Raw genomic sequence first — 23,482 nt, 5'->3', positions numbered from 1 at the left:
CTACGGAAGATTGTTAGGAAATTCAATCAAGATTTTGGATGATGAATCCAAGCTACAAGAGCTGGACACTCACAGAATATGGGGTACAGCTTTCACAATTCCTTGTGTTAAGTTGTTACTTAACCATTGATGTTAGTACCTGGTTTGAACGCAAAAAGCACAATTACTCAGTGGTTTGAAATTTCTGACGTTTCAGCGTTTCGTGCTTCCCTCTACTGAAACACAATTGACATTCTGATTTCATATTCCAGCAGACCACTGTGCTTGACTGGCCAACACACTGGCCTGACTTCACCCCACTAGAAAATCTACGAAGGAGGATCAAAGAGACCAGATCCAGTGAATGCAGATGAGCTAAAGGTCGCAGCCAGGTTTTCCTTAACAAATCAGAAGGCACTCAGGCTTTTGACCTCCACATTACTCTGTAACTAATTTAGTAATTTATAGAAACTATATTAGTATCTATACACATATATATATATATATATATATATATATATATATATATATCTATATATATATATATATAGATATATATATATGTATACATACACACACATATAGATAGATAGATAGATAGATAGATAGATAGATAGATAGATAGATAGATAGATAGATAGATAGATAGATAGATAGATAGATAGATAGATAGATAGATAGATAGATAGCAGACCTTTTGTTTCAAAAATTGCTTTTTTATTGATCTCATGCAATAAGATCTTATGTATAAGATCAATAAAATAAGTATTTAAAATAGTTATGTTTTCATGCTAGTCTTAAAAATGCAATCATTTTCACATATTTTTATATTTTATTAGCATGTCAACATTATTTTTAAATATGTCAGATCTGATAGGGCATTCAGCCCATTTATGGGCTGTATAACAAAGTACTTTGTACTGTCACTTCAGGCATTTCTTGAATGATTATATTTTTACTTGAGTAAAACTATGTTGAAGTAGTGATACTGTTAACTTAAGTACGATGATTTTTGGCTACCCCTAGTCCCTCACATTTGAATATACACTTCTCAAAAAAATAAAGGGAACACTCAAATAACACATCCTAGATCTGAAGGAATGAAATAAATGTGAAAATAATTTCCACCTGTTGTCTTTTCCATTTGCACAACAGCAGGTGATATTGATTGTCAATCAGTGTTGCTTTCTAAGTGGACAGTTTGATTTCACAGATGTTTGATTTACTTGGAGTTATATTGTGTTGTTTGAGTGTTCCCTTTATTTTTTTGAGCAGTATATATTAAATAAATATTGAACAAAGATAGAACTCTACGTGACGCATCATTGAGTTGTCCAACAATGAACAGCAGGTGGCAGCAACACATTATTGATGCGCCTAACTCGGGCAACGTAAAGAAGAAGAATACGTAGTTGTGACGTAAAGACGTTCAATTAGGACGTGTTTTTTGACAACAAACAAACCAGCAATAGTATTTTCAATGTATTCTAAGAAGTAATATGTGTATAAATGTCCTCGTACTGTAGTGTCTAAATTCGTAATATATTTTTTGATATTCGGGAGAATTTTGCATTCGCTACTTTTGGCTGCTAGCTGTAGTAAAAGAAAAAACAGCTCACGCACTAGCATTGCAGCTACCGTCTTGTCCTTTATTTCTAAGATAGTTTGTCTTGCATGGCTTCGTGGCGTTTGCTAAAACTAGTTTCTCCGCTGAAAAAGCCACAGTTAATTTCAACTAAACCAAACAACACCGTGTATCTGGCGTCTGTTCAAGCTTTTTTGTGAGTACATTTCTAGTTTTTTTTATTTAAATATTTATCTGTTTCGCATCAAAATGTATTTGACGATGCCTTGCTTCTTTGTAGAATAAGTGCATTGACAGACTTCGAACCATCGAAGAGAACAAAAGTTGAGACGAAAAAACAAACTTCGACTTTTTACAAAGGTACGTTGCTCAGACAATATTTTGCTAATGTGTCTAACAAACCAGTTTTTCTTACAGTTTCTGATTTTTTTATACCTTAGGTGTGTCTTCTTGTCGTCACAGCAACGGAAATGAGACCATAAATAAAGAAGGCAAAGTAAAAACAAAAATGAATATGCGACCTAAAATTGGAGCAGGCGGTTTACGGGGCGAAAAGAGAAAAGGCTCTCTTCAAAACACCGGCCCCAGACCGACGCAGAGGTTTAGAAATACCCTGGAACAATGGCTGGTAAAGCCCTCAACACGTTTAAGTGCAGAAGTTTGTCCAGGTCAAGAGGACGGAAAGGAAAGGACGGAAAATGAGCTGAGCCCATCAGCTGAATCTGCAAATGCTGAGAAATCCTCAGTTTCTTCCATGGATGAAGATACACAAATACTAACACCACAAGAGTTTGATGAGGACTGTCCTTTACTGCCTGATACCAAGGACTCTGAGACAGAAGAACAACCAGTGGAAGCATGCTCTTCACACTCTGACAGCTATACCAGACATAGAACTAAAATAACAGACTTTTTTGCAGGGAGCACATCACAGAGTTTTGATGTGGTAAATAGTGGGCGAAATATGAGGAAAGATTCAGACAAAGATCATTCAGCTCCTGGAGTTACATGGTTGGGAACGCCAATCAGCAAGCTCAGGAGGATGCCGGAATGTGGTGGGAAGCTTCCTCCGCTGAAAAATGTTCCTGACCAGCACGTCGTGATGATAAGGGTTTGAGAACCAATTTTTTTGTTATAAACAGACAAAAAGAGTTTTATGAATCCTTCTTTCAATTTCACAGCCTTTGTTGCTATTGAAACAAACAAAACAAAAAAAAACAATTTTGCTGTAATTTTGTAAAATGTACATTTCCAACTTGACACGGGTGTAGTTTGTATACATACAATAACAAAAAAAAAAGTTTGTTGTGATAATTAGAAATTCAGAAAAAAATATGTCAAAAACTCGCTGACCACAGAAAGTGTTTGGTCAATTGGCAAATTGCAGAGTTTTAAACAAAAAGTTGTAGGCATATGTGTGCTTCCAGTATTTAGGTCTCTTTTATCTTGAGTAAAATATCTAAAATGAATAGAAAATGGTCCACCAAATTACTGTTTTAAATTAATTTCACTTGTGCATCATATCACAATTACAGGCTGAAACGAGAAAAGTGTAAATGCATTAATAAAAAAAAAATTAAAAGACTTATCCCAATCTGATTGTCACTGTTTAGGAAACATGAATACTAACACATTAACACTATTACTTTTAATTGCTTGTCCCACTGATAGACAGACCTTCTTGGAAACTGTAAAGTTCCTACTCCGTATCCAGCTACATTTTTGGATGCATGGGATGATGTCCATGTGAAGATGCCCTGCTCAAACCGGAATTTATTTCCAGTGGATGATGAGGTAAAACTGGAAGTGTTTCTCATGTTGCTCGTTTAATGACATAAAACATCACAGATGCAGACTTTGTATGAAAGTGGAAAACTTCTGTTTTGCTTTTGTATGAATTTTTTTTGTTTGTTCAAATGTTGAGTTTGAGTTCTAGAGGCATTTAACATCATGTTGTGCCTAGTTTTTGTTATTAAGATGCAATGTTTAACCATTTTTAAGTTGTCTAGATACTTTTTCTTCCAAAGTTTAAATGTATAGTAATTTCACTGAAATAAATATCAAAAACTCATTTTGAGTTATGTGCCTTATTGACCAGTAGAAGGCACAACAGTGCCATTATTGGTTGCCAATTTGAATTTACTCCACTGAATGCTAATGCCATCTATTTTTCCTCAGAAAAAGAGTCGGTGGGATCTGATCAAGGAAACTTTAGACAGGAAATTTACAAACGCTTTTGAGTTGAAGGTAAGTGGTTGTATGTCTTTATCCCTTCATTCTACATCACACAAAATATTTTCTTTTGGAATTTTTGTTTTAAGATGTGTAAATCTGTCATGTATTGTTTTATGTTTATCCAGTATACAGTGTTTATGCATTAGGTTTACAAATTAGTGAATTGGATTTTGTAAAATTGAGACCAGGTGTAATGTGCACACAACTACAGTTGTTATTACCTGGTTACACCACAAGATGGCATTTCAGGTTCAGAAAAGGAAAAGAGCGGAGCTGTATAACATGTAGTTGAAATTTCAGTGGATTTTGAACACATAAATTGAACTTGCAATTAATATTTCTTTTGCTTAAAAAAAGTTGAAATGTGTTTGATTCTGGCACAGGAAGCAGTGCTGAAATATAGTGCCTCACACGCCAAAAAATGGGACTTCACAGCACTGGACTTATACTGTAACAAGGTAAAGTATAATTGTTAAAGCATTGTTACTGTTTATTTCTAGTTAATTCTTCTGATTTTACTCTGCATGCAAACACAGAAAAGTAGGAAACACTAGACACCAAAAGATTACTCTAATACCAATGAACCGTCAAGTGTCCAACTGTCCATCTACATAGAAAAAAAGATCAAATGAAATGTTTCTTGCCGATCTGCTTATTTTCATCAACATCAATAGAAATACATAACCTCTGAACTCTGAGAGAACATCATGAGTAACTTGCATCATATCCCTGAAGCTCTTCTTCTAATGATTGTTTGGGGTGTCTCTGGAAATGCTTCAGAATCTAAAGTTACTTGGATATATAATTTGAGGAACACAGAGTTTTAAACAAAAAACTCTGTGTTTACATTCATAAACTAATTAATCAAAGTATATAATTTCCTCCGTTTGCTGTCAAGCAAATGGGTTTCATTTCTGTTTGACTGTCAAAGTAAGAAATAAAACTTGTTTGTTTCCACAAAATCATATTCTCATGTTAGAATGGCTCAGTCAATGTCCAGAACCAAATGCAAGGAGTTCAACTGAATTGAAAGTGAATTACAATTGAAACTGTGGGGTCAGGTTTGAAAGAGACTCTTCATCCAGGCTAAGACCTGTAGCTGTATTTCTAGTAAAAAATAATTGTAGGATTAGGGTTTAAAGTCACAACGCAATTATTTATCTATTTTTATCAGCAAAGTTACATGAATCAAATCCAAAGACTGACATCAACGTGCAATATTATAGAGAAATATATGAAGACGCATCGAATATTTTGACCTAACTTTAACAATCAACAATACCTAGTTGTGTTCTTCAAGTCAAAGATGTGCTTTATATTATTCCCAGTAAAGTTTGGCTCATTGCTCTTTGCTCAGAGTCGCCAGTGCCTTCGACAGTCGCTTTTGGAGGTCATCCGTCATCTGTCATATCAAAATGCTCTGCGTCATCTTCCGTAAAGATTCAGAAGGTGGCTGAACGTCTGGATCATTAAAGAGAGAGGGACGTTCTGTTTGAGACAAAAACTGGATGCTTCCCCTGTGTGTTTTTTACACTGCGATGGACTGATGATCTGTCTCTAGCCTGCCTTTCACGCAATGAAGGTTAGAAATGGGCACCAGCTCCCCTGTGTCCCTACAAGGATAAGCAGGCATAGACAATGGATGGATAAAAGAATGGTTTAAGATGGAATTTAGGTGGAACTTATATAGATGGGAATTTTTTTTAAATTATTATTAAATTTAAGAAGAAATAAATGATTTATTTTTAAAACTATTAAGTTGCAGTAAATAAATTATTTAAATTAGGTATGGAAAAATAGTAGTTTAGCACAAAATTTATTACACTGCTGCTTCTAACTTTATTTATATGCTATCTTACAGGTAAGATAGCATATGGATCTTAGTATTGCACATTTTACACTTTTTCAAAAAATTATTGCTTGTGCAGCAAATTTGACCTTCAATTGTCAAAGAAAAAAATTATTTTATTACATTATATATTTTCAGCACAGTTTAAAAAATAATTTAAAACAGCCAGTGATGTATGATGTTTTGATTCTAAAGTTTCATTTTCAGAGTGAAATAACAATGCCGCTTTTCTATAATGCATCTGTTTCTTCAGATTGTAATAGCTCAAGCTTTTGTGTCTGATTGAAGCAGAATGTTTTTTGGTGTCAGAGCAAAAATGCACATGAATGGCATGGAGTGACGGGTCGGGGTTCCTCATTGAATATTCATCTCAGCTCGCATTCCTTATGAATAACGGAATAGCCGTTGACGGACAGCCTCAGTTTTGTTGGAATTTAGGTCATTTTTCTCTCTGCTGCCCAACAAGTACTCTATGTATTCTGATTAGCACAAAGGGGTTAAGCAGGCATAGACTGACTGTTTACTTAAATCAAAAGAACTGAATTGTATGTTCCTAGCTGTTGTTGTTTCTGTCAAATTCCCTCTTTCTTAGTTTAAGCTCGAAATTACCAACAAAAAGCAGATACACTTTTGCTTTTTATGAAGAAAGACAAATTTTTCTTACTTCACAATTATTTTGTGGTGGTTTATCTAATAAAATCCCAATGTAATGCATGTTTTATAATGTGACAAAATGTGAAAAGTTGAATCATGAATACTTTTGCAAAAAACAGTTTTGTTAGATTTCTTCTATTATCTGGCATTGCGTGCGGGGCTGGTCTTAAGTCGTGCTGACAGTTAAGTCAGCTTATGTGAGTCTCTGTCTGCCTCTGATTTACACAGCTTGCCTAATATTACCTCAGCTATATCTACTATCCCCATCGTGTCAACTGTCGTCATTTATTACACCCAGAGGAGCAGTTTATGATGTCAGCCTGGTCATTACTTACAATGGTGTTTAGCCAAGCTTCCATTGCCATAATATAAATGTTCCAAGCTAAATCACAAGCTGGGACTTCTTTTTCTGGGCACACAAAGCTCTTTTTATTTCAAACCCTTGGTCATTTGCATCTCTTCCTAGAAGATTGTTTAATGAGTTTGCTTGGCTGTGCAACTTTGATGAAATTGCGTTGTGATTGATAATTCTGACATTTTGGTGCCACTGCTGGGCTAATGCTAGTAATATATAAAAATGCATTCTATAAACGACAAGCATTATGAATTTTTGGATTACTTCTGTAATGTGTATTTTGACAGTATGACACCACATATTCACATTATATACATTAAAAAATAGCTGCCATTCATATCCTCCCATCTTTGTGCTGCATCAATAATATTTCGCTCTTTTTTCTTATTTCAGTATCTTTTTTTGTGTCATAATTTAAATGAGTGTCAGACTGATTAGTCTTCAACTAATCAGCCTGAATGAGTAATAGAGAGGCAGCTGAAGTTTATGGCAAAACAACAAACATAAACAGATTTCTTGCTCTCTCCAAGGTCCTAGAGCATGATGCTGTGGAACATCTGTTTGACTCGCTGCTGCCAGACATGGTGCAATTAGCACTGAGAGCATCTGAGCTCTGCACCAAGGTAACACCAGTAACTACCCATTGCATTGACTGGCTGGTTTTGGTGAATTGTTACAGCAGATTAATCCCAAAGGTCCCCAGAAGAGAAAGTATCTTGTCTAGTTGTTGTAAAAGGGGGGTGGACCTATAACATATTTGTTAAAAGAAGCTGTAACGGCACATCTGTCCTAAAGCCACATATTCATTCTTTTATAGTGAATCAATAAAAATGCATTCAGAGTTTAAACATTATTACATGATTGCAGTTTGCTTCCTTGTCACGTTGGCATAACAAATTATTTTATCCTTCTTCAGTTGTACCTCTGTTTGTCCTCTAGCCTATCCCCCTCTTGAAAAGAGGCATGAGCCACTCCATCACCATGTCTCAGGAGCAGGTGGCATGTCTGCTTGCAAACGCCTTCTTTTGTACCTTCCCCAGAAGAAACTCCAGAAAGACTGAGTACTGCAACTACCCAGATATCAACTTTTTCAGGTATTGTGTGTGTGATGTTCCGCTTTAATAGTTTTATAGTCATTTGGTAAACCATAACCTTTTCTGGCACAAGCATATGTTTCGTTCTAACATGGTATAATTTTGGAATGACTTCCTCATCAAAAATCATCCAAAAGTATTCGTACAGCTGGAATGTATTCATGTGTTTTTGCATTTAAACCACAAGATTCAGTGTCATTTTTAAGAATTTAAATGACATAAATTGAAGCCAACACAACAAAAATGTGGCTTTCATTTGTGTTTATTCCCCTTAACTCTGAAACCTCTGAATAAAATCCAGTGCAAGCAGTTGTATTCATACATCATCATTGCAAGAATTATTCATTTTGCCAATTCTGCCTTTGCCAATTTCTGAGCTCTGTTTCTTCATTGTTTGATTTTACTCTACGACATCTGATTCAGAAAAATGTTTCCTTAGATTTAGTCAAAGGATTGCATCTGTGAAAATCTTCCGTATTTCTCTCTCCTTACAAACCGGCGCTATAAAGACCATCAGTCAGGATGTAATGTAAAATCTTGTGACAGATCTCTTGCTTAGTCATGTTGCCAATATCTGTTGGAATCACAATGTGATTACCTAAATGGAAGAGGAAATGAGATTAAAAGTGACTTAGATGGCTGATTTTGACAAAGGAATGCAGCACTGGCTTGTATAAAAAAGAAAAGCTTCCATTTGAATAGAATTTCAGTCACATAAAGTTTAATGAGCTAAAATGAAAGAGTTTTTCTTCTCCTTCATTTTTTTGGGCATGACTTAACAAATTTCACTTAATTTTGACCTTATAGCTCAGGATACTCATTTCTATGTTGAAAAATTAGAATTATGTAAAGATGGCATAAAATACATGAAACTTAAGGTGGCTAAAATTGGTAAATGTTTTGGTAAAATGAAGTGTAAATGTTTTTCATGGAGCATCAAACTCGTGTCGAAACATCACACAATAGTCATCCAAGAAGAAACTAATAACCATGTAAAAATTGTCTTGTTGTCTGGCAGGCAAAAGGAAGGAAACCTAAGAAACCTGCACCTTACCCAGGAATTTAAAAGCTCTCTGTGGCTAATTCTGTTTTCCTGTAGTCACCACAGTGGCAGCTTGTGAAAAAAAAAAAAAGATTTCATAGAAAAAATATTAATCACTTCACATTATGTCTACTGTGCTTCTGACCCCTATTGGCACACTGATGTGAAAAAACTGATATGCTCATTCATTTGGCTCAGACACTGAGAAAAATAGGTCATTGCTGCAGCTAATAATCATGTGTAGACATGCAGTGGGAACAAACTAACGCTGGGTTAATTAATAACATGAACAGCAGACATCTGCAGGTATTTCACACAGAGTGAGGCCATATTTTAGAATTGTGTCATGAACTTTGCTATATTCAATTCCTTCTGCTTTTGATTGTTCTTTATCCAAAGCTGTGATTTCAGTTGTTTCATAATTTAGAGGCAAAAAGTGTTTTTAACTGTGAGGAGAAATCCATCCTCTTCATCTACTTGGGATTAGAAAAATTCATCCATTGTTTCTGCATAGAGGATCTTTGGGAAAGTAAGAGTGCTCACTCCAATCTTCAGCTAGTCACTGTCTTACCAATGAAATCCATTTACAGTGTTTCAAATTTGCTGTTGTGCATTTGTAGAATAACGTTTCTGCTTTAAGAACAAAGAAAAAGCTGATTTTGATGTACTTGCATATTATACTTGGAAATTTGTTTTGGTTTTCATGCTCCAAAATATGACGCTGATTGCTGCTCAATATTTTTAAAGCAAATGCACTTTATCTCAGTAACATGGCTTTGGAGGGATGGCAGTCACTCCTAACTAGAGACTCGGGTGGGAATAGTTTCTGTATCCATGCTTGAAAGTCATGTATTGTCCTGAGTGTTTAATTTGATTTTAGCTATTAAACAATCCAACCAGATTCAGTTTCTTATTCATATTTCTATTTAAGAAAACTCAGCCGATTATATCGAGCCACTGACTTTGCAGCAATTAATTTTCCCGAATGAGCATGTAACAGTGTATGAAGTCTTTAAGTTTGCAGCAATCCCTTATACTAAGAATTTGTGTTGTGACAGTAGAAAGGAAAACTCCCCTTCGATGGGAAGAAACATCCATCAGAAACCAAGGCTAAGCACTCGGTGTCAGTAACATAACTACCAGTAATTTTATAATTGAAAAAAATATATTTAAGTTTATTTCTTGATCCTGCGCAACTTCTGCAGTATATTCGAACTGGTCCAGATTTTTTGTTTTCCTTTTGCCAGTTTTGGAAAGCTTGATCGTCTTCTTCCACATGTAAACATCTTTTATTTCTTGGCATGTTTACATCCCACAGCAAATGTGTAGATATTGGCAAAAATGTCTTGCAAAAAAAAAAAAAAAAAAAAGAAGAATGACTAACTGAAATAAAGAAACAGCAGCAATGAATGCTTTTAGTTCTCTAAATATTGAAAGTAGTCGGTGTGTGTTCTTGTTGTCAAAGAATGTTAACTTGTAAAAATGTTTCTAAAACCAAATGTAGTCACCTGTATTGTTTTTTTCAAAGCTACAGTCCCTAACAAAGATATTCAAATGGCCAATTGTTTTTTCCATTTATATTTATTCTTTATATATTCCTAAACATAGATTACTGTTATTTATAATTTAAGTAATAGACGTACACAAAAATGATTCAAGACTCATCATTTTTAAATAGAAAATCATGAAGTATGATGTGCATTTGTATTTACGCATCACTCTGATACACTTAAATTAAGTGCAAACAATGGCATTTTCACACACCACCTAAATTTAAAACCTACATTATTTTTAACCTTGGCAGATTTAGATGTAATATTGGTTTCGTTAACCTCACCTTTCGCCCGGAACGTTAGCTGGAGATGGGCACCAGCACCTTGACCCCACAAGGGACAATGGTGTAAGAAAATGGATGGATGGATAGATAGTTTTTATTAAACCAAGAACCTAGTTTTTTGAAAGAAAATTGGCATTTTAGTATTAACCTTAAAATTAGCCTTCATGCTGTCACTGTACTCAGCTCAAACTCAGCACTCTGGCTGGACCACTTCAAAATATTATTGCATTTAGACAAAAATTGCATGTTTTTAAAATTATACTATGACTTTAATAAAAAAATTGATTACTAGTACTGTAGAAATACAGTCTATTCTATTTTTCTATAAGACTATATTACAGTTTGCTACTGAAAGACTGCTTTTGCTGGTGGCAGACTCATGTCCAGTAATTTTTTCTGAAAGCTACAAGAGGCAGGATTGTTTCTTGAGGCCGCTTTGACTAAAAAAAGACATGAAAGCAGAAACTGGCTTTACTGAACGAGTTTTTCAGTCCCTGAAGGGCTCTTAGTGCAGCAGGCTTTTGTCATTGCTTCATTTTCATTCCATAAAATTTCCTTTTTTTTAAATTGATGCATCTGTGCTCTTCTTTTAGACTCATATGAAGAAGGATATTGTGAGTTTAGTGTTCAAAGTGCACTTGTATATCCAGCGCATCTCGCTGCCAGCAGTTTTATGTATGTGCTGGGACCTTTTTTTCTCCTGAGGACACTGTTGCTTTAAAGGGACACATCATTTCCTAATGTATCCCTGGAGACAGAGAGATCCCTGACTCCCTTTTCCTTTTCTTTTTCTATGTGTGAGTGCGGGGACAGTGCAGGAGTGTTGCGCTGTGATGGACAGCCTAGGGCAACTTTGTTCTCGTAACTGCAAAGGAGCTCCTACATAATCGGCTAGCGACTGAAAAGGAGGCTGAGTGAGAGATGAACTAATTCATATCAAAAGTTAAAGCATGACTGAACTCACGGGGCTAAAATGGAGGTCATCCATCTCTCCAGCAATGATTCTGCAAATGAACAGTTTTTGGTCGTCTTGACTTTAGTCAGTTGGTGGTAAGATGGAATGCCATGGCCAATTTCTTTAAAGATTGAGTGTTCTTCCTTAGGAAGAAAATATAATCGTATTCACTCACACAGCACTTTATTTGAGTATACCTATTTAAGTAGTTGCATGTAGAAATGGAGACTCTCAAACTCATTTTGACATCTGGAATTAAAGAAAACTATTTGGTGAAGCTCAAACTGAGCATAAGAATGGGGAAGAAAGAGGCTTTAAGTGACTGAATGTAGCATACTTGTTGGTGTCAGACAACTTGACCGTTTTTTCTGAAACTGGATAGCTGCTGGAATATTTGCCCACAACCATCTCTGAGGTTTATACAAAATGGTCTAAAAATGAGAAAATAACCTGTGGCCAGCTGTAAAAACCTTGTTGATTCTACAGTAGAAAGGGCAGACTGGTTTAAGATGATAGAAAGGGTGAAGCAGAAGGGCTACCCTAGCCAAAGATGACTTCAGAAGATTATATATGGAACATACACATTGTAAAATTTAGTTAGGTAAATGTTTTTTGAAAAATCAAAAAATTTGTGTGGATGAAATTCTCAGTGGAAAGTGTTAGAAATAACTATAATGAATAAATAGGTGGCGGCAAAATTAATAAAAATATCACTCAGTATCTTTTTCCTTTCAGGCTATTTGAAGGCTCATCCTCCAGAAAGATTGAGAAGCTGAAAACCTTGATGTGTTACTTTAAAAGTGTCACTGAACAGAGTAGGTGATCAGATGTACTGCTTTTTGATTAAACTGAACTGTTGCAGAGAAAACTAAGAAATCATTTTGGATTTTTGTTTTTGTGTCCTTCAGAACCTACAGGACTTGTGACATTCAGACGTCAAAGACTGGATAAACCTCCCAACTGGAAAAGGTTTGCTATATTTTTTTTTTTAATTTTTTTTTGTATGTTTTGTTTTGAATAGTATAAGGTGCACCAAAGATACAGAAGCTTACTAAGAGTGGAATATGGAAAACGATGTTTGCATTACAGCTCGCCAACTTTGCTCACAAGGCTCCACATTACATGTGAAGGGACCATTGAGGATGATGGTTATGGGATGCTTCAGGTAAGACCTCTATTCAGGGTTTGCATGGGTGCTTGAAATCCTTGAAAATGTTTGAATTTCAAATGGGTGTTAGGGGAGTGCTCAGTTTCTGTATAAAGTTCTTGAAAGCGCCTGGTAGTCAAACTGCGAGATTTTGTAATAAAATGCAATCTAATGTTTGATTAAACACCTAAAATGGGAAATGGTTATTTATAGTTGATGCCAAATATTTTCGCACACCTAATAAAAAGACAAACTTTTTTCCCCCCTATTTTCTGAAGTTAAATTCGTCTAAACTTTTTTAATCTTGGGTCATTTCTATTTGCTGACACTCTGTGACAAGACTTTTTTTGTTGTTTTATTTTTGAATAATTATTATTCCTAAAAGAGTACGGCCCTGTCTATTAGAAGTGTACACTTGTTAAAAGATTTATTTACATTTTTCAGCAACTTACACGTACCAGGAGCTGTTTCTCCTCTATGGTAGTCATTCACTCTGCCACCACATTTTGAAGTCTTTCACCCAGAATGCTTAGCACTGCAAAATAAGACCCTTTAAGGGAGCTGCTTACACGTCAGAGGGAATTTGGGCTGAGACTGGGGTCGAGGCCTCTGGGTCTCCTCGGCTCTCTATGTTGGCTAAGCGTCCCGAACACTGTCAGCGCAGCCCCCTCTGACTTTCACCTTTTGTTTGCCTCCGGTTGCCTCAGGCTGACAGTTGATGTGCGCACACGACCAGCTCCGGGGCTCGCAGTGGCTGCGATTGATGGATGCTCTGCAAGGGTGGGGTTGGGGGTTGAGGCCCTGACAGCTTGTCAAAGCAGACTCTGGAGTCTGGCTTGTTGTCCCAATGTTGAGTGACCACAGTGGAGAGATCTGCCCTCACACAGCTGGTCAACCTTTTTTCGTGGCATTTTTATGCGACCGTGATGGTTCGGTCTGGGCCAACTGTGGGTCACTGAGTAAAAACTGTTGGCCCTGAAAGTATACAATTTCAAATGAACTGAAATAATTTAATTACTTGCAAAAATAAATAGCAAGAATAATTTTTGCAGCTCATTTTCTTACATAAATCTCTTAATTTGATATTTGTTACTGGCGGCTACAGAACTAAATGCAGCTATGAGGAGAGCTCAAAGCTCATTTTGGCATTGTGGACAGATTGCCTGAGTAATGCCACCACCTCAGGCTAACCTCCCCAATAAACCTGTCATGGATTCTGTCAAAAATAAAACAGAAAGGGCAAATACAATTTCATGGCATGTTTTGGTTCCCAAGTTTGAGAAGTTGTTCTTGTCCCCGCTCTTATTTATTTACTTTTTCTTGTAAAATCTGACAGATTAGAAAATGAGCAAGGTCAGTAGAAGCTTGGATGTTTTTTTTTTCTTTATCTTTCATGGTCTTGCCTTATCTTTCAGGTGGATTTTGCCAACAAGTTTGTTGGAGGAGGAGTTATTGGTGCTGGTCTTGTTCAAGAAGAAATTCGGTTCCTCATAAACCCTGAGCTCATCGTGTCGCGTCTCTTTACAGAGGCACTCGATGATAATGAGTGCCTCATTATCACAGGTCAGTGAACTCAAACGATACTTAAGTTTTTTTAGGCATTTAATTCTCTACTAATCTAATTGAGGTGGCTGGGAGATTTTGAACCCACTGTTTTATTTTTTTCTGCACTGGATGTTTGAAAGAGGCTTCTCTGAATACATGTAGATGCAAACACCCTCATTATGTCCAGCAAATTGGAGTAAGTAGATAATCAAAATATGAGGCACATTTCATGGGAAGAGAGATTGAATTCAAGCTTGTGGTCCTTTTCTATAAACTCAGCATCATGAATGTTTTTTTCCTCTTTTCCTTAACTAGCTCCAGCTTTCAGCAGGCAGTATTTTTTCTGCATTGTCTATATGATGCAAATGGTTTTTGCAAACAACTTTGAAAATAATAAACTATTTGCGTTGCCTACAATTTCCACTGATATAGAAACTACTGGTGGACTTCGTAGCCTCATTAAAATGCTTTCAGACAGTGTCTGTGATTAGATATTTTATTTGTTCCTTAGATTCTTAGTTCCTTTGAAAGCAGATATTTATTTGCATTTGGCCCCTTTAATTTGACGTGAAAAGTATTCATGTTTACATCTTCAATTTACCCCATTCTGGGTCAGCTTGAAGATGTTTAAGGCTTTGCCATCTTTCTCTGTCGGTCCTTGTCACACGTTTCTTTTTGATTGGCTTCGAGAGGTAGTTGGAAGATGGAGTGTTGGTGGACTTGATTGCACTGTTGAACCTTTCTCTTAAATAATTCCTAGTACAGTCTGTACTTCACAATGCAACAAACACAGCTGTCAGAAACCTGCGTAAACCCAATAACAAGACGGCAGACATGAAGGTTCCCTCTGCAGGAGGGAACTCTCCTGCAGAGGGAGGGTTGATTGGGTTTAAAGAGGACAATCAGTGTATTCTAGTTATAGCTAGTAAAAAAGAAAAAACGTACATCTTGTATTTTATTATAATTTATGGATTAAAAGAATCTCTTTTAACAAAGATTTGGATTTTACTGATTAACATGATGATAATCTCATGTTTAGTTTTGTTTTTCAAATTTTTTTGTTTTATTTCTAAAATAAAACTGTTTTCTACTTCAAAACAGGAAAGTAAAGTTTAATCAACTGTGTTGTTTTTTTTTTCTTCTTCACTTTCTGACACAAGTAGTGATTGAGAAACCTTTTTCAGTTTCTCAGTCTGCATTCCCAAGAAACAATTATTCTACTTGCTTCTGGCTTTTATTGTCATACTTTTTTAAGAATGTCTTTTGTTATACATGGTATCAGAATTGTACATAGACTAAAATAGCAAGTGAGGCATCACATTCTTTGTCTTTGCGATCTCCAGACATGCCGCGTCTTCCCGTTTGGCCGAGTCACCTTCAGACTTTGTGCCTGCCTTTGCTCCCGTTGCTCCACTTAACTTTATTACTCCGGCTCAGAATTAATTATAGCTGGAAGACCTGCCCAAGACCTGCTCTGCTAATGGACTCTCCCATTCCATCATCTTTATTAAACTCAGCCAATATCTCTTCTTCCCATTGTAAAACTCCAAGCCTTGGATGCATTGTGGCCCACTGCGGTAAATCATATTTTTCTGCAAGAGGTCTTGGCATGCAACAACACAGACTAATGGGTTGTAGCTCTGCACTGAAATTTCCAAAAGTGCTCTGGCTAATTGAATTTTTCTTGATTGGTAGATATCTGGCTGCCATTGGGACGGTCGGCAGTATAAATAGTATCAAGGAGAAGCCACATGACTGTTTTAAAGACGATGCTGACCAGGAGATGCTTTTTAATCAGCAAGCAGGAAGCAGTGGCATGGAGATTGTATTTCTTTTTCTCTCTGGAAGATGGAACCGATAAAACTAGTGGCAGCCTGCTGTGTCTATGCAATGTTTCCCATCTTAAACCACTTATCCACAGTATTCTGATAGCATAATTTATGTGGTTTGTGTTGCTGTTTATGTTCTCAAAAAGTTTCCTTTTTTATTCCTTGGTCATTAAGAAAGACATTGACATGAGTTAATTACAAATAAAAAAAAAGTTCACTCCTTCCAGCTTTGAATTAACATGGCAATGAGATGCACTTCTGATCTTTGACTGCCTGGTCCAGCACAAATGTGAGACTTTCTTGCTTGGATATATTTGCACATGAATAAAAACATCTTCAATACTTTACTTTGATTGTTATTTATTAAATAATTCTAATAGTTGGTTCCCTCTAAATGTGGTCTTTATATGCTTCCCTCCACAAATACCTTTTAAAGAACATTTTGCTCATGAAAAATTAGAAGAATTCATTCTGTTCCTGAAGTATTATCTGCTCAAATGCAAAAATGTCAGAGACTATTGAAATGTCATGTTCTTGAACAGCAAACAGACGTCGCTCCAGTTTTATGACAGACATATTATTCCATTGTTGAGATTTCTAAGTTCTAATTTAATTAGAACATTTGGAAATAGTAGTTTAAAGTAATTCCTTTCTGTTTTATAACTGTGGTTTATTCCTACAATATAAAATTTTATTGAGCCGTCACAATATGCATATATACTGAATCAAAGTTAATCTTTAAAGAGCGTTTACTATGTGGGAAAATTTGTTCTGCATTTGTGTCCTATGTTAATTTTGTAATCGTTTATTATGTTTATAAATGGATTTTGAATTATATTGGCCATTACTTTGAGAAACATGATGATGATGCCAACTGGAGTTCAGAGCTCTTTCATATGTGTGGGAGTTTTTATTTTGTTTGTTTTGTTAGGGTGCATGCATCTTTTTCTCTTTTAATTTTGGATTTTTTTTTTTGGGGTGGGGGGACAGGGGTTGTTGTGTGTTTATTATATTTGCAGTAAATATTCAATTATCACAGGAATATCTATTTAAGACTATATATTATCCACCACTGGTGAGATTGTATCCCTTAAGCTTTAAGTTGACCAAAAAGGGACACAGTATTGAGGCTCCACTAAAACTTCTCTAATCTAACATTTCTTTCAGTGTTGTGTTATCATAACTAACAGCATGAGCAAACTTTAAACATGGTTTTTGATGTTGCTGTCTTTCAGGATCACAACAATATAGCAAATACACAGGGTACTCTCAGACGTATAAGTGGGCTGGCTATCACCATGATACAATCCCAAGGTATAGATCCATTTATTTTTTTATCTTAACAGCAGCGGGCATCAGCCAAGTCCTGAAGTTTGAAGTTTAAATTATGATCTGTTTGGTGCTTTGATTATGGCCTGTTGTTGAATTTTTTTTTCTGTTGAATGTCTATTCGTTGTTGTGGTGTCTTGCAGAAGTATTGTCTTTTTTTTCCCTTTGTTTATGTGTTTTGAACAACTTACTTCCTATGGCTCCTATATATGTGGAAGTATTTTGTCCACATTTTGCAGTTCTAAAATCTGTTTATTGACTCTTTCAGAGACGACTGGAGGAGACGGTGCACAGAGATTGTTGCCATCGATGCTCTACAATTTAGGAACTTTCTCGAACAGTTTCACCCCTACAAAATTAACAGAGAACTTAACAAGGTGACTTTAAACTTTTTTTTTTTTTGCCCAAGCGTTTTTTATTTCTTTGTAATGTTGTTAGATTTTTGCTGCATGGAATTTACAATATACAACCATTCTCAGATACAATGATTTAGATGAAAATATATATACATACAATACATACGATGCTAGAAAACAAATTTGAAGATGGATGAAGACTTTCTGCTTCCTTTCACTTTAACAGAAGTACAGACATTTTTATCTCGGTTATTTTGTTTTGCTTGTGGATAACTTCTAAAAGTTAATAATAATTTAGTAATTAAGGTGATATTTAGGATATAAACATTGTATTTGTGACAAAATGTTTAATTAAAGTACCCAGAATTATCCATCACTGATGCTAATTGGAATTACTGTGAGGATAACAGTCCCATGTATCATATTTACACGGTATTCTGCTTTTATATTTATTCTTAAGCTTCCTGAAGAGGTAATGGCCATTTGTTCTGGAAAAAAATCAAGATGTTGATGTTGTCAGGTCTGCTGTCAGAAAGCATGGAGCAGTTTGACAGTTCTGACATCAGTGTGAAGAATGCATAAACACAGAGATCAATTCTGTTTCGAATATTGTTCAGTTAAATGTCACATCTGCCCTTTCCCAAGAAGAATTTATCACTGGTCAGACAGGAGGACAGGCTCCTACCATTTATTTCCACTGTGCGTTTTGTTTTAACATTAAAATAAATATTTCAAGCCCGCTCAGATTTTATGTTGAAGTAGCTTTTAAAACAGTGGCTCATACGGCATGTCTGATACCTCAGATAGTTATGACTCTTGACAGTGAAGCCAGATTCTGTTGTCAGACCTCCAAAATGGCACATTAAAAAATGTAAGAAAGATAAATCACCCAATGATATGTATTTAGTTTGAGCAAAATCTCACAGCTACTGGTATTTTCACATCATTTTCATTTGATTGATTTGAAGTGAAAATGTTCCAACTAAAGTGCATGCTCTACTGGGAAATTGTTTTGTAATGGAATTGAAATGAACAAGCCTTTCAATGTTTTAAATATATTGCTCTTTGCTGTGCTAGTGATACTTTCTCATGTGTCTCAAGCACTTTTATGATTTAAGATGCTTCAGCTACTGCCTGATTGGTTCTCTTTAGATGCTGTTACCTTAACTGTTTCATACACATTTTAAGGAAATACAGTAAACAATTTTTTTTTAATATTCATTATTTCTGTGCTTTTTTACATCCCCTTTTTTAACTTATTGTCCGACACTACTGCTACATTTTTTTGATTTTCCTTGTAGGCTTACTGTGGCTTTTCTCACTCTGAGAAGGAAAGTCAAAACCTCTCCGCAGTGGCAACAGGAAACTGGGGCTGTGGTGTTTTCGGAGGCGACACACGACTCAAAGGTAATGTTCATGTCTCTTGCGTAACGTTGACGTCAGCACATTTTGACTGGACAAGTGCTCAGATCATCACTTTAATTGGACTCTTTCCTGGATGCAGCAGAACAAATTTCAACTAGAAAGCTCTCCAGCATGGGCATCTATTTGTCTTCCAGGAATTTGTGCATTTACTTAAGGCATTTTTTTTTTTTACCTTCCTCCTATTGATCTAATGCCAAAGTCGATATGTTGCATTAATAGTGAAATTGATTGCCTGCTTGAATCCATCAATCAGTTCCAGCTTTCTGTGTGTGTGTTGTGTTGATGTTACTCCTCAGGGAGCTTTAGGAGAATTTTTTCCATTCATTTGCAATAGCAACTTAGCTTTTCACTACATTCATGCATTTCAGCTCTTATCTGTATTGCACTTTATACATTGCATATATTATTGAAAAATTGCTTTATTTCAGTGATCCAGTGCAAGGGGATGAAACTGGCATGTTACGCACAGATTGATTTATTGAAAGTGTTTACTTCTGTTAAGTTTGATAATTATGGCTCACAAAACGCTCTATCCGTGTATACTAATGGAAAGTGGCTGGGAAGGAGTAACTGGTAGTAAAAGGTGCAGAGTAACAGACATAACTGCCTCCTGGAAAGGTTTGGGTGTTTTTTTTTTCACTCTATAATGTTTGCTGTATATACACCTACTGGTGAATAGTAATAGAAAACAAACAACAAAAAAGGAATAATGAGATCTGCAGGATGTTTACCAAGATATATTAAAAGGCTACAAATAGATTGATGGGCAAAAATGGTGGCATGTGCTATAACTGCAGTGTTTTTAGCCATGTATATTAAAATTGAGCTTTTATTAAAAAAAAAAAACATTTTCAAAAACTTACTCAAAAATTTAGGGGAAATTTCACAAGATGTGGATTTCTGCTGCAGCAATATGCAATGAAGCTTGTGAATGTGGAACAATATGGCTTGTGATAAATACACAAATAGTCGTCTTTTTCTGTATGTCTGAGGTTCATTGTGATGAAATAACTTAGCTATGACTTTCGATGACTGCACCAGAAACATCCAAATGCCTTATTTTCTGCTACATTGTGCAAGCTTCTTCTCACATCACTGGCATAGAGCGCTTGAATGCGTGGTTATCTGATAAGCCGTTACTGTAGCTCATGCAGCTCTTTGCAATATCAATATTGAATATGGTCACATAGTAATAACAGTAAATTAGTGACATATTGTGTACCTTTAGTCTGGACTGCTACTGGGGTCAGTGATTCAAAAAGGGTTAATTTATGTTGAGGACACAAACTTAGATGCATCTTACCTGGACTGAAGAGAAATGGGACTTGACTTCTTGAGTTTAATTTAATTAACCTTTTAATAATGTTCAAACTTATATTTATGTGCATTTATTAGGTAAACATGGCTTTATTCCTACTTTGTGTATAATTACTCACTACTTCGATACTCACTTCCTACTTGAGAGGATGTCTGCTATCTGGGATTAGCTTCTCTGGTACTTCGTTTCCACCTTTTCTTTAATCACAAAAGTGATTTTTGAGGACAGCTGTTGAAGCAGAAGCAGCGAGACAAACTGCTGATGGGTAGCAGTGCTCAGTGTTGAGTGCTGATGAAGATGTTTCAGTTTAGCTCATTATGTCGGCACTTTCCCAACTTTAATTAATCAGCAGACGTATTTCCAGTCTCTTAAAATATTCACAGCTTTCCGGGGCCGGTCGGGGCTCTGCTTACTAACAGATCCAGAGTTCACAGTGGGGGTGAGACCTAATCCCTTGATTACTCACCTTTTACTGCACAGGATACAGAGACTGGTCTTAATGGAAACATCAACTTTAGAGGAACTATTCATTTATTTAAATCTTTTTTCTTTATCTTTTCAAATAATTTTTTTCTTTTCCCGACCCCACAAAGCACAGAAACATGTTCTCTGTTGTTGAGGTTTTACAGTCCTCTTTTCCTCCAGCTCTGATCCAGATGCTGGCAGCTGCTGAGGCGGGCCGAGACGTCGCCTATTTCACCTTTGGTGATAACCAGCTCATGACAGATGTCCACAACATCCACTCCTTCCTCACCCAGAGGAACATCAGTGTCGGTGAGGCAGTCAGCCATCCCGTCTGTTTCTTTTACAGCCTGTGGTTTCAACACTAACACTATTGCTTAGCCACTGGCATCAGTGTTTGAGTTTGGTTTATTTATTTTTTCTATGAAGACAGCCTCCCATGTCTCCAAACATTTTTGGTAGGTGTATATATGTTGTGCTGACGTTTTAAAATGGTTTCCAACAAGACCAACGTCTATTAATTTTCCCAAAATAATCTTCCTTAGGCTATTCTTAAATTTGCATCTCAACAGACCAAATGTTTCATCAGAAGAGACGATGCTTGAGCTTTATAGCCACCCTAAAAACATTTGCAGACATCATGGAAAGTCTTTCAAACCTAAGAACACTGTACTAGCTGTGGTGGAAGGTGGTAGCAGCATGTTGTCTGTCAGTGGTACTGATGCTCTGCACAAAGTTGATAGAATATTCAAACTATCTCAAACACTTGAATAAACCAGGCTAACAGAAATCCAATCAATTTAAACAAACTGTACCAACTCCGCCCAGAAAAGTAGTCAAACATTTTATAACAGAGATTGTTATAAAATGAACAGTTTTATATTCATTTTATAAATGAAACAATGTCAAATAGTAATATTTGAATATTACTATTCAAAAAGTAATATTTAATTACCACTTGTGTAGTAGTCAAATATTTAGCTCATTTTCTATCAGAAACCTAATTGTTGTAAAATACTGTATATCTGTAAATCTAATCCATATTTTAAAATGTCATTTAAGTTGTATGTTTTGTATTCATTGCAACCCAAAAAGTGCTTCAACTGAATCATCAAACCCCCCAAATATATGTTTCATCCATGCTCATAGGTTTGCATGTAAAGTTAACCTCAACTAATTATAGATTTTTGAAAATCAACATTTTCTTTCTCATCGTAACAAGACAGTCTGTACAGTGTCCTTGTCTCCATCACAGGGGAGGTGTATGGTCTCCTGGAGCAGTACTACCGCTCGGTTTGTAAGAACAGCCTCTCCCAGCGCCCTGACGTCAGCCTCTACTCCTTCATCTACGCACAGGTCAGCTCCTCAGAGGCGCCAGAGGAGTCCATCAGAGGTTCGGCCGGCCAACACTCACCCTCACAGTGTCATTAAGGTCAAGATGCTGATGAGTCACTTTGCCTTTAAATTGGGAAAATAGAGAGTGCCAAGATTTTTGTCACCTTGCTGTAATCAACAAAGGAATAAATAAATAAATGGCTCAGAAATTAGTTGCTATGATAGAAATACAGAACTTAAATTTTGAAGGAAATTTAATTAGAAAGAAGTGTTATTTTTATTTTAATTTGCCTGTTATTTTTCAGTTTTTTGGGATTTTTTTTTATTCCTGATGCTTTAAGCATCGCCTCGCTTACCCTTGAGAATAGCCCATGTATTTGAATAAATAAGGATAAAACATGCAAAACTTTATTCAGAAAAAGTAAATATGATTCAAAAATAAAAGGCAAATTAAAAATGGGCATATAAACTTTGAGATTAATACAAGTATAGTTGCATTCCATATTTTATACATCTAAATTTCTTTTTGTTATTTTTGTACTTTCAGTTGGCATAAAAACTTGATTGTGGCAGATTTTTTGGTCCTTTATAATATTTAGCCCTGGATAAACCAAAATACGTTCTCACTTATTGACACGAAGAAAAGAAATGAGGAGCATGAAGATGAAAACCAAACTGGTCACTTATGGCCCTGCCTGGTGCTGGTCACTTTGTTGCAGTGGGTACGCTGGGTTCCACTGTGATGCAATTTGGATGTTTAATGTCGAGGCAAAGGTTGCCATCCATCTTTTCTCTCTGTCAGGCAGCTGGTTTTTATACCCGCATTTATTCAGTTTAATTGAGTTTTCTGTCAGAAATGAAGTTAAAGATGGACAAGAATTGTTGTTGGAGGCTCGGATCACCAGTAGGAAAGCAGTTCAAATTAAAAGCGCAATCTTCTTCTAGGTGTAATTTATTTCATTATCGTAATGAATTCAGACTACAGTTTAGTGGACATGTTTTGATTTTTGCTGAATGAGATCGCTGAATTTGATGTGATTTTCTATTTTTCCACTTATTGCTATTTGTTCTTTTAACACAAGAATTAATTTATATTTTTTCCTGATGTAATTTGTTTTGGAGTCCAAATAAAATTGGATTTAACAAATAAA

General features: G+C 35.9%; 2 protein-coding genes across 2 annotated transcripts in view; both read left to right on the top strand.

Annotated features, from left to right (window-relative positions):
• The window catches only part of zdhhc6 (zinc finger DHHC-type palmitoyltransferase 6), a 9,008-nt gene extending 7,106 nt beyond the window's left edge, over window positions 1–1,902 (top strand). The window contains exons 12-13 of the mRNA XM_055042619.1: window positions 252–360; window positions 1,845–1,902. Of these exons, the coding sequence (XP_054898594.1) occupies window positions 252–353 (102 nt within the window). The 3' untranslated portion in view covers window positions 354–360; window positions 1,845–1,902. The remainder of the gene's footprint in view (window positions 1–251; window positions 361–1,844) is intronic.
• Window positions 917–23,482, top strand: LOC129367923 (poly(ADP-ribose) glycohydrolase-like). Its single transcript, XM_055042618.1, has 17 exons — window positions 917–1,760; window positions 1,845–1,924; window positions 2,005–2,675; window positions 3,236–3,358; window positions 3,743–3,811; window positions 4,183–4,257; window positions 7,188–7,280; window positions 7,597–7,751; window positions 12,321–12,400; window positions 12,494–12,554; window positions 12,675–12,750; window positions 14,148–14,295; window positions 17,342–17,420; window positions 17,704–17,812; window positions 19,093–19,198; window positions 21,180–21,308; window positions 22,252–23,482. The coding sequence occupies exons 1-17, from the start codon at window positions 1,654–1,656 to the stop codon at window positions 22,425–22,427; spliced, it is 2,337 nt and encodes a 778-aa protein (XP_054898593.1). The 5' UTR covers window positions 917–1,653; the 3' UTR covers window positions 22,428–23,482.

The sequence above is a fragment of the Poeciliopsis prolifica genome, unplaced genomic scaffold (genome assembly GCF_027474105.1).
Source record: "Poeciliopsis prolifica strain line A6 unplaced genomic scaffold, Auburn_PproV2 SCAFFOLD018, whole genome shotgun sequence".
NCBI lineage: Eukaryota > Metazoa > Chordata > Actinopteri > Cyprinodontiformes > Poeciliidae > Poeciliopsis > Poeciliopsis prolifica.
Note: the sequence above shows the minus strand (reverse complement) of the source record. Positions and strands in the feature narration are given on the sequence as shown.